The 25,595-nt window shown below is 46.9% G+C and overlaps 1 protein-coding gene across 1 annotated transcript in view; it reads right to left on the reverse strand.

Moving 5' to 3' along the window:
* The window catches only part of Tll2 (tolloid like 2), a 115,669-nt gene that overhangs the window by 81,513 nt on the left and 8,561 nt on the right, over positions 1 to 25,595 (reverse strand). Inside the window, exon 2 of the mRNA XM_036169165.1 lies at positions 10,610 to 10,723. Coding sequence (XP_036025058.1) covers positions 10,610 to 10,723 — 114 coding nt within the window. The remainder of the gene's footprint in view (positions 1 to 10,609; positions 10,724 to 25,595) is intronic.

A 25,595-nucleotide genomic window follows, 5' to 3' on the forward strand; every position in this document is an offset into this window, starting at 1 on the left:
CTGTAATTGTCTTCCTTGGCAATCTCCTCCACTCTCAGCTCTTTCAAAGTACCCTACACATGTAGGTGCCACAGTAGGGACACTTAAGTTAAAGGATCATGATATAGATTTGTGTGGTGGCCATATTGGAATAAGTGAAAGAGCAAGGGGCATTTTGTTGTCTCTGAAAAAAGACATCAATCAGCCTTATTCCTTTCTTTCCACCTCACAACTCCCAGAGAGTTGTGAGGCCAGCCCTTCTCTCTCTCCCTTTCTCCCTCTTCTTCTCCTACCTATCTATCAATTGTCTATTAACTGTCTATTATCCTTTATGTATGTGTTTACATGGTGTAGTGGACAACTGTTCTACCTGTAACCTGCCCCTGGGGCATAGTGGCCTCAGGGCTACCCTTAAGACCTGAGAAGCACTTACACAGGTCTCTTCTCTCCCTTGTGGGCTTGGGTGGTGGGGACTGACTCAGGCTGCAGAACAGCATGGGACAATACCTCAGCCTTCCAGAACCCTGTGACGATTCTCCTATTATGTTTAGTGAGTTTTCTTTCCTAATAAATTCCTTTTACCCTTTAAGCAGACTCTTGTGGATTTCTCACTTTATCTGGCACCCAACATGTGTGCATATAAAGTCTATATATGCTTATGTGCACGCAAAGCATGTGTGTATGTGAATGAAGACACATGTCACAACACACATGTAGAAGTCAGAGGACACCCTTAGCTGTAGGTCATCTCCTTCCACCTTATTTGAGACAAGTCTCTTTGTTGTTCACTGCCGCATATTACAGGACAACTTCCAGAAAGCTTCAGGGGATTCTGCAGACCCAGCCCGCCCCCTGCCCTCTTCCCCTGCCCCACTGCCGCCCCCATCTCACAGTAGAAGCATTGGGATTACAGATGCACACTACTACTCCTGGCTCCATGTGAGTTCTGGGGATCTGAACTCAGGTCCTCATGCTTGCACAGCAAGAACTTTATTCCTTGAACCATCTCTCCATCCCTCATATATCTATTGCCTATTATTAATCAACCTTATCTTCTCAGAGCAAACTCTTTAGAGCTACCTTGAGTGGATTCTGTATCTCCCACCTGGGGACATGTTTATTTAGAACAGGCATTAATTACCCACTTGCTTGTCACGGATCCTCAAGCTAATCTTCTAATTTGGATGCAGTCCCCCAGATCCATGGTCCTGGAGAGCGTGCCTCCGTGGGTAGATTGAGAATACCTGGCTGGCTGGCTCAGCAGCCACTGTGGCTCCAGTTCCCACAGATGCACTGGTGATAGCTAGCAGCTCAGAGGTGAGCTTGCTTTCCCCAACACTGGACGTTCTCAGCACGCTCTGGCTGCTGTCCAGGGTGCAAGCCAGCCTTGCCGGGGGTGGGGGGGTGGGGGGGTGGGGGGGGGGGGGGAAGGGGGGTGTGTGGACAAAATGACAGAATCCTTATGCTGCATTCTTCCTTCCTTTCCTTCCCAGAGAGCAGATGTGAACTCTATCAGATGCTCTTTTATCATCTCGAGCCATCTCACCAAATAAAACACTTCATAGGTAGAGGCCTTGCCAAGCCTTGCTGGTTCTAATGGTGGAGTCCTGGTCCCACACGTGCAAAGCTCTGGCTCTGGGGCATCCTGACCTCAGTGGTGTCTTCAAGAGTGGCTTACCTTGGCCTCTTTGGGCTCTCACCTAGCCCCCTGATTTTGATTTGTGGACTTTTGCTTTAGTTTTGACTCTTATCCCCATCATATTCTCCCAGGCCAGCACTTCCTTATGTCCTCCCCACTCTCCACTTTCCACAAGGACCAGGGTCTGCTCTGCCCTGCTCTTTATAGCTACGAGCATGGAACTACAAAGTCTGCCAAGGGCCTGCCTGGTACTCTCTGCTAGGGTCTCTGTGCTCCCGGCTGGGCACACCCCGGCCTGGAAGGTAGTCTCTGGGGAGGTGGGTGGCTGCTACAGTGAGGGGAGCTCCTGATCCCAGCTCCTACACCTCCCATCCTCTGAGAGTGTAATGGCAATCACTTGTCATTATAGCTAGCGGCTGCAGCTTTATCTTGGTACTGAGCACAGAAGGCTCCCAGTTAGCATTTCTTACAGGAAAAAAGGGAGAAAGGAGGGAGGGAGGGATGCTAATCATGAAGTTGACATCAGAGAGACAGCGGGGCTGTGTGACAGAGCCCAGGGCAGGGTGTGGAGGACAGCACATGGAGATCAAATTCCATGCTGCGGAAGTCCAGGAGAAGTCTCCTGAGAGAGCAGGCTGATCATGGGAGGTCAGCTAGAGGGCTTTAGTCTAGGGAAGACTGGAACAGCGGGCAAAGCCTGTATGTTCTCTCTGTCTCAGAGATGTCCTGAGAATCATGGATTTCATCTGGCAATCTACAGGAAGGGACCAATAAGATAAGCTGCTGCCTGTATGGCTAAGGCTGTCACTTTTCAGGCGCTCCCTTTAAGGTGATGTGGGTCTGCTCAGCCCTGGGCCACCACTCTGAGGTTGAGACCATCTTTAAGCTTGTACTCACTTCTAGGGCTTTTAGACATTATACACCCGAGCACACGAGCCTGACCCTAATGGCCTCTGGGGAATGTGTTGGGGGGCGGGGTAAGGGATGATGGAGAAAAGCCACTATGCTGTTCTATCTGAGCCCCTGGTCATGTCCAACCAGTGTATAGAATACACAGTCCCCAAGTGGCATCACTTATACCCCCAGCCTGATACTAGCACTAAGGAAGGAAGGCCAAGACCAAACTCAGTAAGTCACTACTGTTGTGAGTCTGACAAAGGATAAATGCAAGCTGAATGTGGATGCTGAATGCCAGCAAGAATTATGTGCAAGATGAGGATGGCTCTCCATGTACCCATAGAACTCATCTTTTCTTTGATCATCACTTTGCAGAATGGTGATGGGGGAACAAATATTAGCAGCTCAAGGGGACAGGCTAGAGATAATACTCAAAGCTCTTTCTAGAAGCAGGGAAGAATAGGCTTTAAAGCTTGACTTTAACAAGAGGCATACTTACCTTGTTGGCCATCACAGAGATTTCCTACATGTTAGTTAAGGTCAAATGGAAGAACCTGCCCAGGCATGTTTCTACAGGCCTGGCTCTGGTATTCCCACTGGGTCATGGCAGAGCAGTGCAAGGAATTCCTGGAGAGCCCAGGGTCTGGGACACAGATGAGGACCAGAAAGACCAGAACTGCTGTTTGGACAATGTTTCTGCTAACTACACTTATTTGATTCTCCCATGAGGTAAGAATTGGAGTATAGAAGACAACACATAAAGTAAGTGTCCCATCCTACAAACAGGAAAATCCACAGCTAATCAACACAGAACCAGGGATGCAAACTCGAGCCTGCCCAGCTCTTAGGCACATCCATCCACAGCACAAATCCACCCAAGTGAACATTTTCAAGGGCGTAGAAGCACCCAGAAAAGGGAGGATGTGGGCCGGAATCTAACAACTTAAAGATACATAATTTTTAAACTTCTTGAAATTCCAAATAAACGTGTGTGTGTGTGTGTGTGTGTGTGTGTGTGTGTGTGTGTGTGTGTGTATGTGTATTTCTGTGTGTGCCTTTTTCATCAAAGTACTCTTCACTGACACTCATCAGACTCCCCCTCAAAATCAAAATGACAAGTGCAACATACTTGAAGAATAAAAGACACCAAGCCTGTTGTTCAGGCTCCTCCTCACCCAGCGGGAAGGACCCAGTGGGAGGGATCCAGTGAGAGGGACGTGGATGAAGGAAGCTCCTGAAGCTCCCTGATCCCCTTGAGCTTCCCAAGACAGAGGTGCCAGCAATACAGATCCCTAACAACCAGGTGTCTCCAAAATGGCACTTGGCAGTATCTAATATGAGAGCAGACAGATCTGAATCCTGGGTGCTGCCCCAGCAAGAAGCCAGCCTAGCACTCATATGCTTAAGATATCGAACCTCCCATAGAGACACCACAGGAGCCACCCACTTACCCATCTTTCACCTGGACACTTGTAATCTGGCAGCACTCCCACCCAACAAGGAGAATTGGTAAAAATGGGGACATCGTGTCTGAATAGGTTGAAGGATGTCTTGCCATGGGTGTGGATACTCAGAATTCATGGTCCATCTATGGGCCTGCTTAAAATCACTCCATCCACTAATCCCCTCAGGAACCTTGAGGCTAAAAATGTGTTGGGAAGCGCATTCATCCTAAGTCTGTTTTCAGATCCTCCGTCCTTGGGAAACAGAGCCCAGAAATCCTGAATATTTGATTCAGATCTCTACATGCCTCCCAGGGACACAGCAGTCTCTAATGTCTAAAGTGAGTTCTCTCTGATGTCTAAGTCACTGGTCACATCTCTCCTACAGTCTGAAACACCGGAGCTCAAATTCTCCTGAAATAAATGAGACTGTGGTTTCATCAGCCCCTCCATTACAGTGGCGACAGGGAGAAGATGAGGGTACCCTCCGCCACTTAAGTTGTGGTCCAGGGTCAGAAGTGGCAATCTAGAAGCCAAAGAGACTATGGGCAAAGACTTTAGGATTCAAAGATCACACCCAGAGGGAGGACACAAGCTGCTACGTCTTTGACGAGCCTCTGCTCATTTATTTACTTTGAGCCCAGAAGCCAAACTGTTGGGGCTCTGCATATGCTCTGTACAGATGGCAGGAGTTAAGGAAGGAAGAGTTACAGCAAGGTTTGTGTCTTCCATAGGGATGGACACAGCCCAGTGGCTCAGAATGGACACGGCGGGAAACATCGGTTCCCGTCAGTACCAGTAAGTAATTAAAACTGCTTCCCCTTTCAGAGCTCTTATTATAAAGATCAGGACCTCAGATCCACTATCCAAACAGATAACTGCAAGATAAACATACCTCCCTCTCATTGTACATTTTGCAAAGATGGGAATATTCAAAACAAGCTTCCTCAGCCCTTCAGGGAAGAAGGAAGCAAACAAAAAATGCGGTACGTTGACCACGCAGGCTTCTGCTCTGCTTGTGTTAAGAGGAAAAGTGCCTCAGACTCAGAAACGGGGCTGTCAGGTCCTGCCAGGCATGCAAAGAGATGCAAGAGGGTTGGAAAGTGTGTGTGTGTGTGTGTGTGTGTCCCACTAAGTACTTCCTTCACTACACAGCTAATCCGATTAGCAGCTTTAGGAAACTCCAAAATGTTAATTCAAGAGCTCCATTCACAGAGCAGCTAGGCCCATGCCTGCTCAGGGCTCCATTCTTCTCACAGCAAATCAAAAGCATACAGAGGGGGCTCTCCCTGAAGGATATGCTCTTGCCTCCTGGCCCCACGCACATCCAAATGCCACCACTGCATCCTCCGGTCAGCTAGCTCCTGGGACTGGAGGTTGAGCCCATCCAAAAATGGAGAAGCTAGAGTTCTTCCCACTACACGCCCAAATGGGGCCATTTCAACAGCACTGTCTTCAGCCAGGTGGCCTCCTGCAGCTGGCAGCTGTACTGAATAAAGAGGTGTCACAGAGGCATCCAGTTGCAGAGCTGAGATGAGTCACCAGCTTGCTCTGGTCTTCATTTCTTTGTCTGTAGAATGGGGACTTAGAGCAGAGAGAGTAGCTGGAACAGAAGGCCTGGATGGAAGCTCAGGGTGTGGACAGACACGATGTCATTGGGGTCGGACAGAGGACAAAAGGGGAAGGGAGCCTGTCTCTGTAGACTGTGAACTGAGAGCCAGACTAAGGAAGCATTTGGATAAGCAATGGGAACATCTGAAGGGGTCTAAGGAGCAGAGTGTTTGGCTGGTGGCAGCATCCCTCCAGGGTCTGCCCTTCTTCTCTGTATCCCTGTGTCCCTTCCTTCTCTTATGAAGACTGGGCCATTGGATTTAGGGTCCACTCTAAACCAAGGAGGATCTCATCTCAAGATCCTTCCCTAACTGTATCTGCAAAGTCTCTATATTCTATGAGTCACTTTGTGGGGTTCTAATAGACATGAAGGGGGGGAGCACTATTCCATATAGTACAATATAGTACAGTGCCCACGAAGCAAGATGAGGACAGAGCTGAGGCAGGAAGCACATTAGAACTCAACTCAAGCCTGTGGCCTAAGCGAACAACGACAGAAGTCCCTACTGAAAGCTCTAAGGCCCTCAAAGGCTATGTGCCAGTGCAGAACACCAAATAGGCTCCTAAAAAAGAGCATGGCTCCCTGTTATTCTAGACTCCTTCCCACACTGTTGTCCACTCCTTCCAGATGGCCAGATGGCAATGGGATGGTCAAGGACGATGCAGCTAATCTGGAGTTGGGACACCTGAGCTCTGGTTAGGGTGCTGCCCCTGAGTGAACTCGGAACATGAGCATCCCCAGGCACCTCTAGGCAAAGAGGCTGGCTGCCCCACCTTAGAAGCAGTTGACATCCCTGTGTTCTATAGCCTGGAGAGTAGTTCCAACCTCACGGGGTAGAACAGGGTGAGTGGCCTGTGGGCTGCTCTACAGTGACAGCCCTTTCCCTGTTTCCCTGTGCAGGGACTTCAGCCCTCTCCTGCTGGAGCTCCCTTCTCAGCCTCTAAGACAGGAAACTGCACTAATGAAAGCTTAGAAACTAGGTGAGCTACAATGAAGAACACCTCCTTCCCCACATTTGAAACTAGCAAGAGTGGGTTAAGGTGTGGCTCCTTTTAAATTTACTTTTTTGACCTAGAACATGCTTAAAGATCTATGTATAAATTTCTTTGCAGAAACATCATCTCTCATGTAAAAATTACATCAAAAGTGAAACAGCCTTCACCTCCATATATAAGGGCTTAGATGAGGTGTGACAGGGCTTCCTGTGACCACTAACTAGTGCCCTCACCATCATAGAGGCTCTCTGGCATGGAGGGAGGGGCAGCCATGATCGGATGTTACCAACATTCAGACTACACCAGCACATTCCAATAAGATCTTTGTGTTTAAAAAGTGAAAAAGTGTCGGGTGGTGGCGGCACACGCCTTTAATCCCAGCACTTGGGAGGCAGAGCCAGGTGGATCTCTGAGTTCGAGGCCAGCTTGGTCTACAGAGCAAGATCCATGACAGGCACCAAAACTACACAGGGAAACCCTGTCTCAAAAAACAAAACACACAAAAAAATGTGAAAATGTGTGTGTGTGTGTGTGTGTGTGTGTGTGTGTGTGTGTGTGTGTTTGCACACATGGCCATGGTACATCAAGACCAAAAGTAATTCAGCAAATAGTGCCAGTGATCCCTGGGGCTGGGATAACAGAATTTTCTTTTCTCACTTACAAGCTTTTGCACTTAAAAAAAAAAAAAAGTATTAGTTTAATCAACAAAATCAATAAAAAAAATTCCCAGCCTGAAAATAAAATAACTATTCTAGAGAGATACAAAGTGTAATTGACCCTCAGAGAACAGCACTTGAAGTAAAAACCACCTTGCCACGAAAACACCCTGAGAAAAAAGCCTGCACTCAGCTAATGAAGGAGGGGCCATCGGTGGTGTGTGGGGCTGGGTGTCCCGACTTCCACATGCGGCAGCCCCTGTCCTCACGTTGATTCTAATCCCTTCCTACGTCAGTCTTCTCTCTGCAAATATTAAGAAGAATTAATAGCTGTTGAACATGTATCGGGTGCCAGACACATCACATATATGTTTCCCTGCGTTCTCATGATTTCACTGGGAGGCAAGAATTATTTCCATTCTCATTTATCAGATGAAGAAACTGAGGCCCACCTCTGGGATTCAGCCCAGGCAGTGCAAGCCCAAAGCCTGTTACTGTGATCAGTGCTCAAAGCATCCTTCTGGGACCAAAGCCCTCTTGGCACTCCTGACCTCTCAAAGAAGGCCAGAGTCTGCAAATTCTGCCATCTTCTTGTCCTCGTCAACACTGGCCAGCATCTTCTAGGTCCAAGGTGCTGTCCTGCCCCTGGGGAGTCCACAGCTGAGTGTGATCTGTCCTCTATTAGCTCATAGGATAAGGACAGAGAGGATAGACATCTGAGTCCCACATTCATTCTGAGCAAGTGTTCTGAAAAAGGTAAACCAATGCACTTCCCTTCACACAGCATCCTCAGGTGACCGTCCCTGAAGGACACTCTCTAGCAGCTGTACCTGGTATGGTGTCTGGCCACTGCCTAGCCTCTCTGGAGCCTTCCCCTCACAATTTCTCTTCCTGTCCCCTCAAGCTATGCTGTGCTAAGTGACCCAGGAACAGCAGAAAGAGAGCTAAGGGGGCAAATCTGAGAATTCCTAATGGCACACGGGCCTATTGTATGAGCCAGAGGGGGACAGGGGACCCACATTAAGGAACCCAAGATCCAAAACTGACAGAAGACTCTGCCTGGGTACCACTCCTGCTTCCTAAGTAAGTATGTTCAACCTGGAGTGTGAATTGGCAAATTCACTTTCGAAAATGATTTGACAGTATCAACTTGAACCCTGAACCCTACCATTCCACCCAAGGCAACTGCCCTGGAGCAACGGGTACTTAAGGTGATAGGTTCTTCCATTATCAGATTTATTACAGCGAGAGACCCTGAGCTGCTCCATTTGTCTGTCAACAGAAGACTGTTGGCTAAGCTAGGGTCCATTCAGGTAACAGAACAGTTCACAACACTGGAAAGGGACCAACTTTGCCATCAACCGTGTGGGCGGATTTTGTGGTCATGAAGGCTAGTACAAGGTGACGGAATTAACACTCATTCAGGGTCTGGAATGCACAGACGAAACAGGGAAAGGTTAGATTAGCGATGAGCACTGACTATGGGGGACATATAGAAGAGTCTTTGGGGTCTGGAATGTACCACTTGAGTGCCATAGTGTAAAGGTCATCACAGTGCGTGTACAAGATACTAAGTGTTCACTAGTTTTGAGGAATACTGCAAAAGAAGTTTAAAAACCATTTAAAGCACAGATTCATTAGGTCATCTTCTCCAGACCCTGGGAAGGGCTGAGGAAGTGTGAAGAGATGTTATGCTGGAGCACAGCTAAGGCTGTGGGCATGCTGTTACGAAAAATAATTCAATGCTTCACTTTCAGACCATGTAGAAGAGGCCACACAAATTCCAATGTTGCCCAGAGACTCATGACACCACAAAGGAAGTCTGGGGTGTCTAATGGCTCCTTCCAGTCCCCAGTCCCTAGCAATGGTTCTGTGACCTAGTGACAATGTTGGCACTTCATCTGCCAACCCCTGTGGATAGCTTTGTAGCCAATCCCACTAGCTGCTCGTTTTCCTCACGTGATCTTGGAGCCTCTCAACATGAACACATCTCACTTTCTTCTCTAGTCTTCAGGAGTATTCCTGACATCACCAACTACATCATCAGGGATACACCCTAATTCTTGAGATCTTATGGATACACCTCCCATTCCTTGAAATCTTACATGCCAGGCACTGAGCTAACCTGTTATCTTTGGCATCGACCTCAAAAACTCTATAGAATGAATCCTAGTTTCACCCCTATTTTAGAGGTAGGAAAATGGAATCAGATCTACACCTGTCTGCCTGATGTGAGGGTTTACTTAAAGGAAATGGTTGGACTGTTTCCTTTTTCTCTCACCAGCACTGAACTTGACCCTGGGTGAGGGTTAAAATAGCTTCAAGAGAAAGAAGGCTGTGTTGGAGAAAGGTTCACAGCAGGCTGCTGTGAGCCTCAGTCACCAAATGACAAGTTACCACTGCCACATGCAGATACTCAGTCCCACACTCAGTCCCCTGCACTAAGGAACAGGAGGCTGCAAAGCCACAGGGCCCATTGCACAGGGTGGTGAGGAGCACCCAGGGGGCCAGCCTCACTACTCTTTACCTCAAGGTTGGCAGCCAGGAAAGAGAATAGAGAAAGCAGCCACAGAATGCAGACCGGATGGGTCTCCTGTCCCAGACAACATAGGGACTTGCCTGGTTGTCAACCAAACAAGTGACAATTCCCCATGGCCAAACATCTTATTCTAGACTAGATGTTCCTGTTGACAGTATTGTCAGACATCATTTAAACCCAGCCCACTTAGCAATTCTCTCCACTTTGGGACAAGCAAAACCTCAAGCTAGAGTCCTAAGAACCAATAGTGGGTTCTAGGCTGAACCCTCCAACAGAGGCAATTGTAGATTTTCTTAGAAGGATCATCTAATTTGGGCTAGGATGATGGTTCAGTTGATAAAGTACTTCCTGTACATCATGAGGACCTGAATTTGAATGCTCAGCATTCACGTTAAAAAGCTAAGTGTGGTGGCACACATCTGTAACTCCAGTGCTGGGGGCAAGGTCCAGGGAGAGGCAGATCCCTAAAGTTCATTGGCCAGCTAACTTAGCCATATTGGTGAGCCCCAGGTTCAGTGAGAGACTGCTTCACAAAAGGTAGAGAATGGTTGAGGAAGACACTTGACATTGACCTCTGGTCTCCACACACATGCACACACAATTGTACATGATCCTGTATGCACACATGCACAAATGTGAACAAGTACATGTTACATAGAGAAAGAGAGAAGAATCAGCTAAATTTAAGGTCCCAGATCCATGCCTCCATCAGAGGAGGTGATGTGCCCCCAACCCAGGTCTTCCATATAGGTCCCTGGACCTACAGGTCAAAGATACCAAAGATTCCTAGTGGAACTCTCAAGCAGCTGCAGCCCACTAGGGCCCAAGCAGATCAGGGGCCAATACTTGCCGGTGTCATGTCCCATTTCCTCCTCCGTGGATGGCTTAGTCCAGTCTTCAGCCTTGTCAATGCGAAAGAGCTTCAGATCCTCCTCCTCCAGGGCAATGTCTCCCCAGAAGACAGCTAGCAAGAGAAATCATAGTGGGTCAACTAAGCCTGCAAGTCAGAAAAAGGGATTTGCTAACCCCCAGAAGGCATCGATGCAGGGAGCAAATCCTAGAAAAGACCGTCCTGCCAATCAAAGTTCTCCTGGAGCATCAATGATAATTGCATTAAAGCCATGGTATCTGGGCCAACCACCATGGGAACCCAGAGGCTTGGCCTATAAACACCCTCCATCTCACCCTAGGTCCAGACTGCTATGGGCAACACATCACCTAGAGACAGCTGTTTCTTTCCTCTTCTGTCCCCAGGATGCAGAAGAAAAAGCACAATGCCATCATTTACTTATCACTCACAGTATCTGTTGCCCTTCTTTGTGCACAGCTCCCCCATTCTACATGTTCCCTTTGCAGGGAAAAGCAATATTCTAGACTAGCAGTTCTCAACCTGTGGGGTCACGACCCTTCGGGGCTTGAACAATGCTTTCACATGAGTTGCCTAAGACCATCAGAAAACACAGATATTTACATTATGATTCTTAACAGTAGCAAAATTATAGTTATGCAGTAGCAACGAAAATACTTTTCTGGCTAAGAGTCACCACATCATGAGGAGCTGTATTAAAGGGTCACAGCATGAGGAAGGTGGAGAAGCACTGCTCTAGAGAGTCAAGTCCAGCACCTGGGATCTTGAGCACAGGTGTTGTAGAACACAGACATGGTTTATCAGATGCACATGTAATTCTGCTTTGGAGATGAATCCCCATGGGCCCATGTATTAAAGGTGTGGACCTAGAGTGGCCCCACTGGGAGGTACTGGAGCTGTGAGACTGGGATCATAGGCCCAGACCCCTCTCTTTCTCTTTATGCCCTAATGATGAGGCAAGTAGTTCTGCTCCACCAGGTGCGCCCCCATGATCCCGTTTGGCAAATCATTTGACTTGTTTCAGCTTTGGCTTCCTCATCTGAACATTAAAATGTAACTGATGTTCAGCATTGTGTGAGAAATAATTGAAATGAGGTTTGCTAACAGCTGGCACAGGACTGGCCAAGATGAGTCACCTGACTGTCACTGAGTTCTTCCTGGCATGTGTTTCTCCCCCTGCTTCACCTTCTTTATCCTGAAGACCCCTGCCAGCCACAATTCCCACGTCTCCTCTGGCGAATTCTCCTCCCACCCTGACATGCCCCTTCCTGTCTTTGTGTTGCTGAAGGGTTAAACTGTGTCATCTATCACCTAACAGATATGGTACCTATGCATGTACCTACACATGCCGGGCTTCAGGCAAACAAGACCGGGCCCAGGCCAGGGCAGCACATCTAGAATTCAGGTTTTTGTGCTTTACAATCAACAATGGATCCAATCTATGTGTCACTTTTTTCCCCTTTCATACATTGATATTCTCCTATGGATTCTGTACCCTTACAAACCAGAACACAGAGCCGCAATAAGGAAAAAAAAAAAAAAAAAACTTACTCAGGGTCACACAGCCAGCAAGTGGCAGAGCCTGACTCCAGGCCTAGTCTCTCTCCAGCCCCAGACCTCCACCTCAAAGCCCCCTCAGCATCTCCCACTTTGCAACACTCTAAATGCCCTGAAGACAGGCTCTGGGTTTATGCTCACATATTTCATCTGTCAAAACCCACTTCCCACACTAAGAAAAACCAAGTCAGAGGTCACAAAGTATGGAACAGAATCAGGTAGATGCTGCCCACAAGACAGACACCAGGCAAAATTAAACTTCCTCAGTCTCAGCTTCTTTATCTCTCAGATGGTGATAAGCAGTGACATCACTTTCTTCCAGTTTACTGTGAGCATCAGGTGAGATGGTGTGCACAAGTGTTGAGCACAAAACAGGCACCTGGACCCATTCAGTAAATACAACAAAATATCTTTGTCCATAGACCTCAAGATCCTCAGCAATGGTCTACATGAATAGTGATGTATAGTTAGACTGAATGATGTTTTCTAAAGGTAGGACGACTCCCTCCCTTGGAACACCGCCCTTCTCAAATTCCCAGCCCAGAATAGCCTTTACCCACACCAGCCACAAAAAGGTGCAGGCTGGCTTTGAGGCATCGCACAATGGACAGATTCTGAGCCATGTCAGGGCCCAGAGAGCCCTTGCCACAGTGAGTCATGTCTCCCTCCCTATGATCCCCATGGGCTTCCTATGATGGAGTCTGGATCCCAAACTCTGCTTTCCTACCCTATAGATTCCACCAGATTCCACCCCAAGACCTCCAAAATTGATCCCTTGGATGCCACCAAAGACAGTTCAAGAAGCCGCCTGCCCACAGCTCAGAAAGGCACTTCCCCCAGAATCATCTGGTGTTCAGACAATGGCGCTCAGTGGAGATTCAGAAACCCCAATGAAGTTGGTCGTTTCACTCTTTGCTCTTTGGGGGCTCGCCACCCAGCTCCCAAATAAATATGGAGATTTATTCTTATTTATGAATACATGGCCTCAGGTTAGCTTATTTCTAGCCAGCTATTCTTAAATTATCCTGTCTACCTTTTGCCTCTAGGCTTTTACCTTTATCTACTCTATATTCCTTCCTTTCCTTCTCACTCTGTGGTTGGTTGTGTAGTTGGGTGGTTGGCCCCTGGTGTCCTCCTCTCCTTCTCTCGCTTCTCCTCCTTCTCTTCTCTCTTCCTCTATTTATTCTCTCTGCATGCAGCCCTGCCTATATCTCTCTCCTGTCTAACTATTGGCTGTTCAGCTCTTTGTAAGACCAATCAGGTGTTTTAGGCAGGCAAAATAACACAGCTTCACAGAGTTAAACAAATGCAACATAAAAGAACTCAATGCATCTCTGCATCATTAAACAAATATTCCACAGCATAAAAGAATGTTACACATTTTTAATATTTCACAGCACCCCAAACTCCTGCCACAATGTGTTCTCCAAACCATGGAGAGAGGCTTTAGTCCCCTCTCTCCACCTCACTGTGGTGAATGTTGTGTCTCCATGGAGAAGTACAGGACACCAAAGAGAGAGGTTTCGACAGCAGAAGTGCTGTGGTCGATTAGTGGGGTCTACCGTGGGCACGAGTGGGGAGTGGCAGCCCTTCCAGCCTATAACTGCCAACTCTGCTGTCATTCATAGGAGGGAAGACGGTCTCAGACTGTTTCAGAAAAGAAAACAAGTTTGATCAGAAGCAACTGCTTTCTTGGACAATCTAAGAGATACATTGAAATAGCTGGTTCAAAGTTAATGTATTAACAATAACACACCAGACTGCTATGTAATAGAAACTTTTAGCACCTTTTAAAGGGGCTTCATATCTGAGATTCAATGTGGTACTCACTAACTGTCTGTGATTCCTGAATACTTGGAATGTGGCTAATATGAAGGAGAAACTAAATTTTAAAACTTATTTTTTAAATTGCTGCCTATGGCTGGTGACCATGTCACAAATATAAAGTTGAACAAAATAAAAAACAATGACATATATGTATAATTATTTAAAAGAGCAAAAAGAACCAGATACTTTGGAATAAGTTTAATACGCACTGTGTTAAGAAATACAGATTCCTGCTAAAACTATGAAAGAGGTGAGCAAGATAGCATGTTGGTTAAGGCACTTGCTGCCAAACCTGGTGCCCTGACTTCAATACCCAGGACCCACACTATGGAAGGAAAGAGTCAGTGCTCACAAGCTTATCTCTGAGCCTCACTTGTGCACAATGGCACATATGCACACACAAATACACACACACACACACACACACACACACACACACACACAAATGCACAAAAATTAAAAACTATAAAACTATAAAATTGGCTAACACATAGAGAGAAATGTATTATATTCATGAACGAGAAAGGCTATAATTTTAAGGATTTACTCTAAGGTGGTATGTAGGTTCATACACTTCAAAAACTACAACTAACTTTTTATTGTTGACAAAATTATCTTTAAGTAGACCTCCATAATTATGTGAAAATAGTCAAGAGAGACTGTGCTGAGACTGCCACAGCCCTGTCAGAAAGAATGGTCTAGAATCGGGTTCTAGATTACATAAGAAAACCACAAAACATTAGCTCTCACAAATGTGTGGAAAGTAGTTGACTCCTGGATGGGTTGTGTTGAAACAAGTGGATAACCAATTAAGGAAAACTCAAGTGGGCTTTGAACTGAATTCCACACAACAAAATTAAATCCAAGTAAATAAAACATTAAATCAATGGTTGTTTCAACAAAATTTAGAAATCTAAGTCTATAGTCAGCCCTCTGTATCAATGGTTCTATATTTGGATTCAACCAACCATGGATCAAAAACTATTTGAAAAAACAATGTGTCTATACTAAACATATACAGGTTGTCCACACACGCACACACGTGCACACACGCGTACACACACACACACACACACACACACACACACACACATACACACACACTAATCGTTACAGTGTAGCAATTATTTATAAAGAATTTACACCATGTCAGGAATTGCACAGGAGGAAGTGCAGAGTGCTACATGCCAAGTATGACACCATTTGACATAAGGGACCTGAGCATCTTCATCTTCAGTGGACTTCAGTATCTGTGGTGAACTCTGGAACCAGTCCCCAAAGATACCAAGGGACAAGTGTACATCTAAAAAACTCAGCTACTAAAAGACAGAGCGTGACCCATGGAAGCCTTCTATGAGAAATTCTCCAGGCATGCCCATTGCCTCTTTCACTGCCAACTGCCAGTAAGCCAGACTGTTATCCATGGGCCAGGAGCATGGACAGCATCTTGGAACTTGACAGAAATATGTATCCTCAGAGGCCATCCTGGACTTACTGAGAAGGAACTTGCCTGCTTAAGGGTCCCTTGAGTAAATTATATACACATTAAACTCTGAAAAGCACTGATAATGGTGACAAGGGACTGTCCTCAACACCCACGACACTGGAGTCAGTCTCTCTGCCATCTGTTATGTCTTCCATGGCTGTAATGAAGAAATCAAACTGGGTAATTCTTTATGGGACTAGAACTCGAAAATGCAGAGTCATAGAAAGAATCTCAGGTGCATTTCCATAGAAATGAACCTCTGTCCTCATCTCTGGTTGGCTGACCTTGCTAGTTTCACCTGCAATTCAGAGAGCTGTCAACAGGTGGTGGTGTTTGGTGATGGCATTCTGACTCATAAAGTAAATGGCGTTTAGGGAAGAGATGGCGAATGAACTACAACAGGAAGAATGCTTTTCAGAAATGGAAAATAGAAACCTTAATGGAGGCTCACACCTGTAATCCTAGTACTCAAGAGGCTTGGAAAGAAGGACTTCCATGAGTTCAGGGTCAGCTGGGGTTACATAGTGAGTTTTAGGCCAGCCTAGACTAATAAGAGAGACCCATCTTCAAAAATTAAAGGAAAATAGAGAGGGAAGAAGGAAGGAAAAAAGGAAGGGAGAGAGGGAGGGAGGGAGGGAGGGAGGGAGGGAGGGAGGGAAAGAATCTTGATAAAGTGATCAAAAGAACTTTGTGTATGCACGTGTATGTGGAATAAATACATGTTTGTGAGGATGTGTACATATATGTGGGACATGTGCATGCAAAGGTATGTGCATATACATAGGGGTCAGAGGTCAATCTTCTTCACTCTCTTCCTCAAATACAGTTTCAAAGTTAGTTCATATAAACTGTTAAAATACAAAAAAGAGACTGATTTTAAAATTATACTTTCTTTTAAAAATATTTAGATTCATGTTACTTATTATTGTGCATGTGTTTATGATGGGGAGGCATGCACATGCCATGGCATGCGTGTGGAGGTCAGAGGACAGCTTCATGGAATCAGTTCTCTCCTCCCACCTTGATGTGGGCTCTGGGAACTGAACTCAAGTTGTCAGGATTCACGGGAAACACTTTCATCCACTGAGCCATTTCCCCAGCAGACCTAGGGAAGATACTAGTGAGAAGTCAGACCTTTGGCTCCAATTCCATATTTGAGTTCAATTCTTTGGTCTCACACAGGCCCAACCTCTGGAACTGGGATTCTGGGTAGACTCAGCAGAGAGTGCTCTGTTTCAGATGAGCACCTGGCATGGCCAAGACGGGACAGCTGGGCAGGTGTTTAGAGGGGACAGAGTGCAGGAAGGTGGCCCTGGAGATCCCTCACGACCCTCCTTGCTGGAGTTTTCTCTGAGTCTTGGAAACACTGGGATTCTGCTAGTGTTTAATGAAACCAGGTGCCTGACTTGGGGCGCCAGACCCACAGAGCTGGGATTCTATGAGCCAGGCAGAGGGAGACCCCCTCTAATGCTGCTGTCAGCACCAGCCACCCTTGACAAGCTACGCCTCACTAGCTCCCAAACAGCATAGATCAGCCAGCCCCTGGCCTTCTCAGAGCCTCTCGGCTATATGCCTCCCCCAGTGGCTCTCTCCAAACCCCAGGAAACCTGGCCTGTGCATGGAGGAACCTTACAGCAGTGACCTCTCCTCCCCTCCCCTCTCCCAACCAGCCATTTCCTGACTCTCTCATCTACACTTAATGCTTGGGAACTTTTCAATTCCCTTCCTACGTAACCACAAATCTCACTCGATGAGGCTGTATCTCAGGATGTCTACACTGGTGGAGAGGACACAGCGTACATTTCCATAACTTCCACAGGAAGCTTTTTGTGATCCCGTACAAGTAACGTTTGCCTTCTTTGGCATTTCTTCACCCACCCATGAGACAACTGAGCAGCTCCAAGCTGATGGAGGTCTGGCCCTCAATCCACTTGCACTGAGCATCTAAAGAGGATGCTGATGTGTGGAACTCCAGGTCTCAACCAAAGTGATGAAATCAACACCTCCAGGGACAGAGCCCAGGAACACACATTTAAATGCAGGCTCTGACACACCCCATTCTGATTCACACTAAAGTTTGGGAGCCAACAGAATCGATGGTCTCTAAGGCCCCCAATTCCAATCATTGGTTCCCCTCCAATGTCTTGTAGTCATACACTGAGCTCTGCCTGGGGCTCGTCATTTACCCATCCCTGTGGCAAGCCACTCAAGGAGGTAGCACTCAACCTTGCCAGTACTCTCTCAGGTGGGCACCTGGGGATAAGCCTAGGTTTCTGCAGGAACCAAACACAGAAGGTTCAAACTATTACTATTCATCTCAGGAAACTCTCAGAGGTGGGGCAGAGGGGCCGGAGGCAGGAGACCTACAGGGAAATCTTACCCAGAGATGCTTTTCGTTCTGTGAGTTTTCAGCAGAGGGATTTAACAGGTTTGAAGCAGTTTTGTGTGAATCTTTGTCAGGGCAGTGTATGTACAAACAAACAGGGAGGGGTTTTTTTAGTAAAAAGTTAATCGGCTTAAAGTGTGCAACTAAATCGGCAAAGCTTACATTAAAGTGACCCACAGAGAAAGGACCCCATGGAAGGGAAATCCCTAGGGACTACAATATGGCCTCTATGTTCTTTTGTAGTTCCCCACTATAAATATTCATGGGACAGTGTTAATGGGGTCCACAGCTCTATGCAACCACAATAGTTTTTTTGTTTATTCTCAGGACCATGAACTTTGAAACCCTGACCCTAAATTTCAGCACTCTGCATTCAGGCTCACTCAGTAGCAAGTGGGTGGGGAGAGGTTTGGCTTGCGAGGCCAGAGAGGAAGCAGGCGAGTGTGAATCGTGCCTCCTGGATCTTTGGGTGCAGATTAAAGGGCAGGATCTGTTTAGTATGGGAAGCCCCCTGTCTGCAGAGTCCACAGCTGCTGCTGGGGAAGTGGCCTTCTTGAGGGATGGAATGGCTAAGCTATGTGAGCATGTGGCAGAGAGGAGTGGGAATCGGTGAATATTTTAATTGAGCAAAACAGATTCGTTGTGAGTTTTATATCAAAGTCTTTGAAAATAAAAAATGGGTTTGGATCCAGGAATTTCTAAGATGGCAAATGTAAAAGCCGTCTAAGCACTGCGCTTGTTCCCCACAGGAGGAAACCAGGGTACAGGAAGGTAAAACCAGACACCCCACTGCGATCCTCTTCAATTGAGGGATGACAAATAGGAGACACACCTGGACCTCTTCTGACTTGCTCTTACCCAGGACAAATGTCCCTCATTGATCTCAACTCTCCTATCCATTGAACCTGAACATGCCCTCTTAATCCATCTTAGCAGACTCACACAGCCCAGCGCTGACTGAGAGATAGGGAACCAGTGGAGACCTGCTTGTCATCTCCACCCTCCATTGTCCCAGAATCCATTACCTATTTGTTCCACTTAAGGATGATCTAGTCACCACCCCCTAAACCCTGACTCAGGGGTCCGAGTGCACACATCAGAGACCCTGTAGGATCCAAGTATCCACAGGACTCCTGGGTCAGTCAGGACCTGGGAGAGCGCCCTGCACAGTACAGTCCTACAGAACAGCTCTTGAAACTTTGCATCTCATGGCAGATGAATGGGTGCCTACGCCGGTAGCCACCTTGCACAAGGTAGATGTGGTCTTCTGCCTTAAATCTTCATCTACAGATCACTGTACAGTCAGTCACACTGATAGGTCAGTGGCCATGTCACAACTTGACTCACTGAAATCAAAACTGTCAGCAAACTGATTGGTGTGGGCAGGCCCATCCGAGCTGCAAAGTTGCCTAAGCTTTAAAGTTCCAGATAGATTTCATCTCATGAGCCTTCTCCACTCAACTGGTGACTTCTTAGATGGCACTGGAAAGAGCTAAATCAACCAGCAATAAAATATCTGCTACTGGCACTGGGGCACTGCACATGCCCATACTTTTTCCACTCACAAATTGTTGGTAATGTGTTAAACATATCATGGTCACGGTAAGTGAATAGCTGGAGCCAGACCTGAGCTTTCTGCTCAGTCCTCTGCCCAGAGGGTCTGTTCCTGCACCTGCATCTCCCAGTTGTCTTGCCCTCTCTCCCTGGGGTTGCTTTAAACAAGGAAGAAACACTGGCAGACAGTGTGGTGGGAGAGGGAGAGGAGATCTGGGTATTTCTTCCCTGCTGAGATGCTCCAGGCCTGGCCGGGGTATCCCACACTTCCGCCTCCCCTTCTACCAGTTCTGAGACCTTTAACATTGCTTCCTCCCAGGTTCTTCAGCACAGGGAGTGCTGGCTTGTCTCTGGGAACCTCACCCCTCTTGCTTGTTGCCTTAACTCCATGTCTCTAACTAGTTCTTCATTAATATGAAACATGAACGGTGATCCTGTTTCCCACAGGGCATCCTCACCCACATAGCTATTGAGAAAGACCTTTTGGTTACTTCCACAGCTAAGAAGGAAGACAGGAGGCTGAGCAACTCCTTTGACCTTGGTGGTGCTTTTCATTTACTAGATCCCAGCAGGATACGATTTTCTGCATCTCGCATCCACCACCTCCCCCAGCAGAAGCCCACACCGACTCCACTCAATAACATCAAGGAAGATGCAGTTTACATCCTAGAAGCCAAGAGCATCTTGGATTTTAATTGTACATCATGTGTGCTTGACTACAGGACCAGGCACATTTCATAAGTCCTAATCTCTCCACTGTGGAATGATCTTTCATAGAGCCATAAATTATACGAGCAATTGCGCGTGACTCATTCTGAAGCTGAAGGCCACTGGAGACCTAAGCAGTGAGCAGAGCAGAAAGATATACTAGGTGGAGAGAAGAGGAGGCCTGGGGCCTAGCTCTAGCCAAGCTAGCTCTCCCTACGACTCTCCATAAGATACCGCCCTCCACACCACAGGGTTCTCGCTGGGAAAATGAAACATTTAGAACAGGCACGGCTTCTCCCAGCTCTGACATTCCATCAGGTTTGATGGCACAGCTGGTGAACTTCCAGCAATGCCTGTGGCCTGCTATATTAACTCAACTTCTACTTAAAGGCCCAGCACATTCAGCCAACTGTGGCATGGGCTGCTTTTGCTTACCGATTCCTTTCACTGCTTCTACAAGAAAAGAATCTCAGACTTGAGTTCAAATGCTCTTAAGGGTAAAGCTTTCAGATTTCCAGGCAGATACCCGTGGCCATGTGACTAAGTTCCAGCCAATGAGATGACGCATACATGGCAAATGCGAAGCCTCTGATCATGTTCTCCATGTGATTTTCTTCTCCCTGCCTCTCACAGCCAGACTGTCGGTGGTGGCATAGGCTTGCTTGGGCTGCCATCTTGGTCTATGAAGACAAAGGACTCTCCAACTGGGAAGATGGAAGGGCTTGGCCCCTGGAGCATCTCCAAGATGGGGCTTCCAGGAGTCTGGACTGCAGACTCCAGACTCTGATGTGACAAAGAACCAGATGTCCAGCTTTTTCCAGCTGCGGACATGCATTGCCCACAAATCCTGCTTCTCCCCATTCTCCCATGTCCTGCTGTTCTGGAGCTGGGAGCTGTAAAAATCCCCCCTTATGATCTGTCACAGTGTGGGGTTCTGTGGGGAGAGGGCCCTGGAGGACACTGCATAAGGGAGGAAGGACATTGGCTCCCAGGTTCTGGTGGCCTCATCTCTCTTCCCCTGTAGGAGTTGCTGCCAGCAACATTCAAGAGACCCACAGGCACCAACCGTTCGAGTTTTTTCAGTCTTCACTGGGCAGTTCCTTGCCAGCAGGCCTTTTCCTGATGTACATTTGCTGACTTCTCCATGGCCTCACCCACAACCAGCTGAAGTTGAAAAGAAATCAATAGGAAAGTTCCAGAAAGAGGTGACAAGTGTTTTAAAACTCATGCTGTTCTGAAAAGTATAAAAAACATTTGCACCATTATATCCTGTCCTGGGTGGCATATGACTCTTTATCATAGATGCTGTACACACTACCTGCCTATTAGTACTTAGTGGCCATCTCAGTTACCAGGTCCACAGCCACAGTACGTCACAGCATCTTTCTTCCAGCTGTCTGTATCTTTCTTGACCACAGTTGTCCACATCTTTCTTGTTAAGGGGCAAGCTCAAGGAAAGGACGAGAAGGAAGCTCCAGAGCCTAAAACATGGAACACATTAGCTTTGGCAGTAGCATCTACAGGGGAAGAATCAGTATAGACCAGATTCTGTACTTTCAGTGGCTTGGGCCATTCATTGGCGGTCTTGGAGCATAACCCCTGAAGATAAGAAAGCCAGAATGTCTCCATGAACTTCAACCTCTAAGGGCCATGGCCCCAACCTCTCCTAAGAAGTTCAAACATCAGCCTGAGGGATGGGGGTAGGGAGCCCACTCTTTTCCTAGCAGTTGCTTTATATACCCAGCATCTCTGCTTTCTTCTGGGCTCCCTCTACCCTTCTGGTTCTCTTTGCAGGGTAGCAACTATGTATACTAGATTCACTAATTGTCCTTCAAATGCCTGCTGTGGTCTCAGTCTTTCACCTGCACTATGATAAACATAATGAATTAACATGAGTCAGTAACTAGCCACTTAATCTTAACCACTGAGCCATCTCTCCAGTAACTAGCCACTTAATCTTGATAGAAACAGCCATGGGTTGTGAGGGACAGAAACAGTGGTATAGTACAAAATACCTTTTTGGCTTTCTAAATAGACAAATAATAATAATTAAAAAAAAACCTCCAAACAATTACCTGTGGCAAAGATGACAAAAAAAAAAAAAAAAAAAACAGTTGACATTTTCACTCTTGAAGAGAGTCCACTTAGTGTTAAAGGCCTAAGTGTTCAAAATCATTTGGAGAGGGATGCAAATTCAACTGTAACCGAAAGTTGAAAAAACAACAACACAATGCTTTTCTCAAGCCAGCATCTAGAATACATGCCACCAATCCTCAAGCAAACCAAGGAAGAGTAAAAAAAAAAAAAAAAATGTGCTGGAGTATTTGATTCATTTTGCTTCGGCCCTGCTGGAGATCGTACCCAGAACCTCAGGTGTGCTAGGCATGCACTCTACCACCGAGCTACGTCAGCAGCCCCAACCCCAAGAGCATCTATATTTATAGGAATTTAGTATCAAGAAATAAAGAAATAAAAATATAGCTAGCTGGCTATTTTAGAAGCTGAAGCAGAAGGATCCCAAGTTCAAGACCAGTTTGGGCTACACAGAGAATTAGAGACCAGCCTAGGCAATTCAATGAGACCTTGTCTCAAAATAACAAAATGAGCTGTGAGTAGAGTGTTTCTGTAACATGCTCAAGGCCCCACCTGGGCTCACTCCCAGCCTGCAGTAAATAAATATTCAGGCACAGGGATGTCTCCAGCATCATCACTTACAAAAGAAAAGGGAAATGATTGCTGGCGTGTGGGGGGATCTGTATGTCTTGCAAAGGGACCTGTTAAGCAAATGATGATGTATCTATGCAACCATGAAGAAAACAACTTCAATTGATGCTATATAAGTCTGCTGTTACATAAGCATCCTCACTGCCATAGAAAGAGGTTCATGGCTCTAAGAAAATGGATAGATAGCAGCTGCACAGTACATTCAGGAAAAGGGAACTCTTGTTACAAGCACACACAGAGTGTCTGGAAGCACACATACCATGTTTACAGCAGTCACCTCCCTCTAGACAGTAGGATGACTGGACATTTTCAGTCCTTCCTATATCTAATTTCTAAATGTTCTACCATGGGTGTACAAATCAGAAAAACAATTTAAAATCTCTCCCTCCTATCTCAAAGGTGCCCTGGAGCTTACTGGACTTGTCTCGATAGCCTCGTTCATGTTTCTGTTATGGCCTTTCAGCTTAGGACCCCCCCGCCCCTGCACAGTGTGATCTTGTCCCAACTCCTCTTCCTTCCCATTCCCAGGATAATAATGATCCTCTTCTCTCAGGGCTAGATGTCCTGGTCAGGTGTTCCCTGTTTTTGAAGGTCCTAAGCATTGAATATCTTCACTGAAATATTTTCCAATCAAAAGAAATCATTTCCCTAAGATATATTTCAAGTGCCTCAGCTTGACATGCACTTTTTTTCCAGGTTTGTTTCTATCTTGTTACTATTGTTCTTCAAGATAAGCCAGAGTGAAGTTCCAGCTCCATCATGTCCCAAGCATCCCAAGGCCTCCCATTGACTCACACTATTCTAGCCAATGTTCTGCCTACACCCCAGCTTCTCCAAATTCCACCTAGCCCTCTGGCCCAAGCTCAGAGCTTACCACACCCTTCTTCAGTAATCCTTCCTTACTTGCCCCATGGTGCATCCCACCTTTTGGATCCCTATGGATCCCATTTACTCAGGTTTTCATTGGACAAATACCTGCTGACACTCACCAGGCACTGACACTCTGCTGGTAGCAGGAAACTGAGAGAGCCTGGCTTCTCCCCCAGCAGCTCACTGTCCCGTGTGTGGAGAGCTTCTGAGCCAGTCACCAACATCAGTAACCCCCCCCCCCACCAGTTCTATGTAGAAAAAGTGCCAGTGTGGGAAAGTAGAGCCAATGGGCAATCTAAGAAAAAGGAAACAATCTGATATGTGGCTGGGCAGATGGTATGGAGAAACTGCAGGCTGAGTCTGAAAGAAGGAACCAGAGCTGACTACATGGAGGGCCCTGGGAGGCTCCTAAGAAGACCCTTCAATGGGAGAGTTGCAGGTGAGGGGGAGGAGCTACAGGAAAGGGTGGCAGTAATCAACAAGGTCTCAGAACTACCAACCATTCTCATGCCAAGTGCCTGGGAAGTTCTGAACAGCCCTAAACTGGGTCTGATTCTGCAAACATGCTCAGATGTGAGCTTTAAAAGACCACTATGCCAGCCAAGTGTGGTGGCATACGCCTTTAATCCCAGCACTCGGGAGGCGGAAACAGTTGGATCTCTGTGAGTTCGAGGCCAGCCTAGTCTGTAGAGTAAGTTTCAGGATATTCAGGGCTATTACACAGAGAAACCTTGTCTTGAACCCCCCCCCCATAAAAAAGAAAAGAAAAAGAACAAAAAAGAAAGGCCAAAAGACCACCCTGCCTGCAGCATGCACAGATTTGGGGAGTGTAGGAACTCACAAGGGTTGGCAGGGGCTTAGAACAAGATGGCAACAGTTAGGATGAAATGAGGTAGACAGGCTCAAAGTTGGACACCAAGCCGGCAGGACTTGGCTTGGGCTGCACGACAAAATGAGGAAAGTCAAGGGTCGGGCTTGCAACCAGTTCCCAGCTACAGTACCTGGGTGGACTCTGCACCTGTAGCCGCTTTCCCGAGCCGATGGGGAAAGGCAAAGAATTTGGAGCTGGCTTGACAGGGAGGACAACTGGCCAGGGCCTGAAGGAGCGTTAAAGAGCTGGTAGCTTGACATCTCCTACGGGCACAGGCTTCAAGGACTCACATGAACTCCCACCGGGAACCCAGGTGGGAGGAAATGGGGGCATAGTGGGAGGAGAGGAGCTAGGTGGCCCAGCTGGTGAAGTAGGCAGACCCAGGCTCAACACCAACCCTTGAGTGCTTGTGCAGGCGAGCCAGAGAATATTGATGGGCAATTGGCAAGAATGGATAGAGGACGGCGTGATCACAGATAGGCCTCCAACCAATCAGCAGGAGAGCTGGGCTCCTGTTGCTAGGTTTGCATCCAGACAGAAGTAGATTATGAGCAGGCTGAGTGGGTACCGGGAAAAACCTCTTATGCATATTGGTATCTGCCACCCTCTCTTCGCTTCAGGAAATTAACACTTGTCACTTGCTGTGGATCCCAGGAGAACTCTGCGGCCTTGAGAGGGAGAGAGAAACACACACAAGAAGCTCAGACTGTCACTCATAGGGAAAGTCGTAAAGGGGAAAGAATAACAGAAACTTGTAAGAGCAGAGAAAGAGCTACCAAGGACAGCACATTAAATTCAGCACAGTAACTGCCACATTTAATCTCCAAACAAACTGTCATGGTGGACTTGAACGCCATTCTTATTTTCCCAAAGGAGTAAACTGAGGCTCTGAGAGGTTAAGAACTTTGGTCAAATCACACATGTAGTAAGCCCACCATGAACTGCACGCCACAGGCTGCCTGATGTCAAGAATGGTGCCCTCAAC

Source organism: Onychomys torridus, chromosome 1 (assembly GCF_903995425.1).
Source record: "Onychomys torridus chromosome 1, mOncTor1.1, whole genome shotgun sequence".
In the NCBI taxonomy this organism is placed as follows: domain Eukaryota; kingdom Metazoa; phylum Chordata; class Mammalia; order Rodentia; family Cricetidae; genus Onychomys; species Onychomys torridus.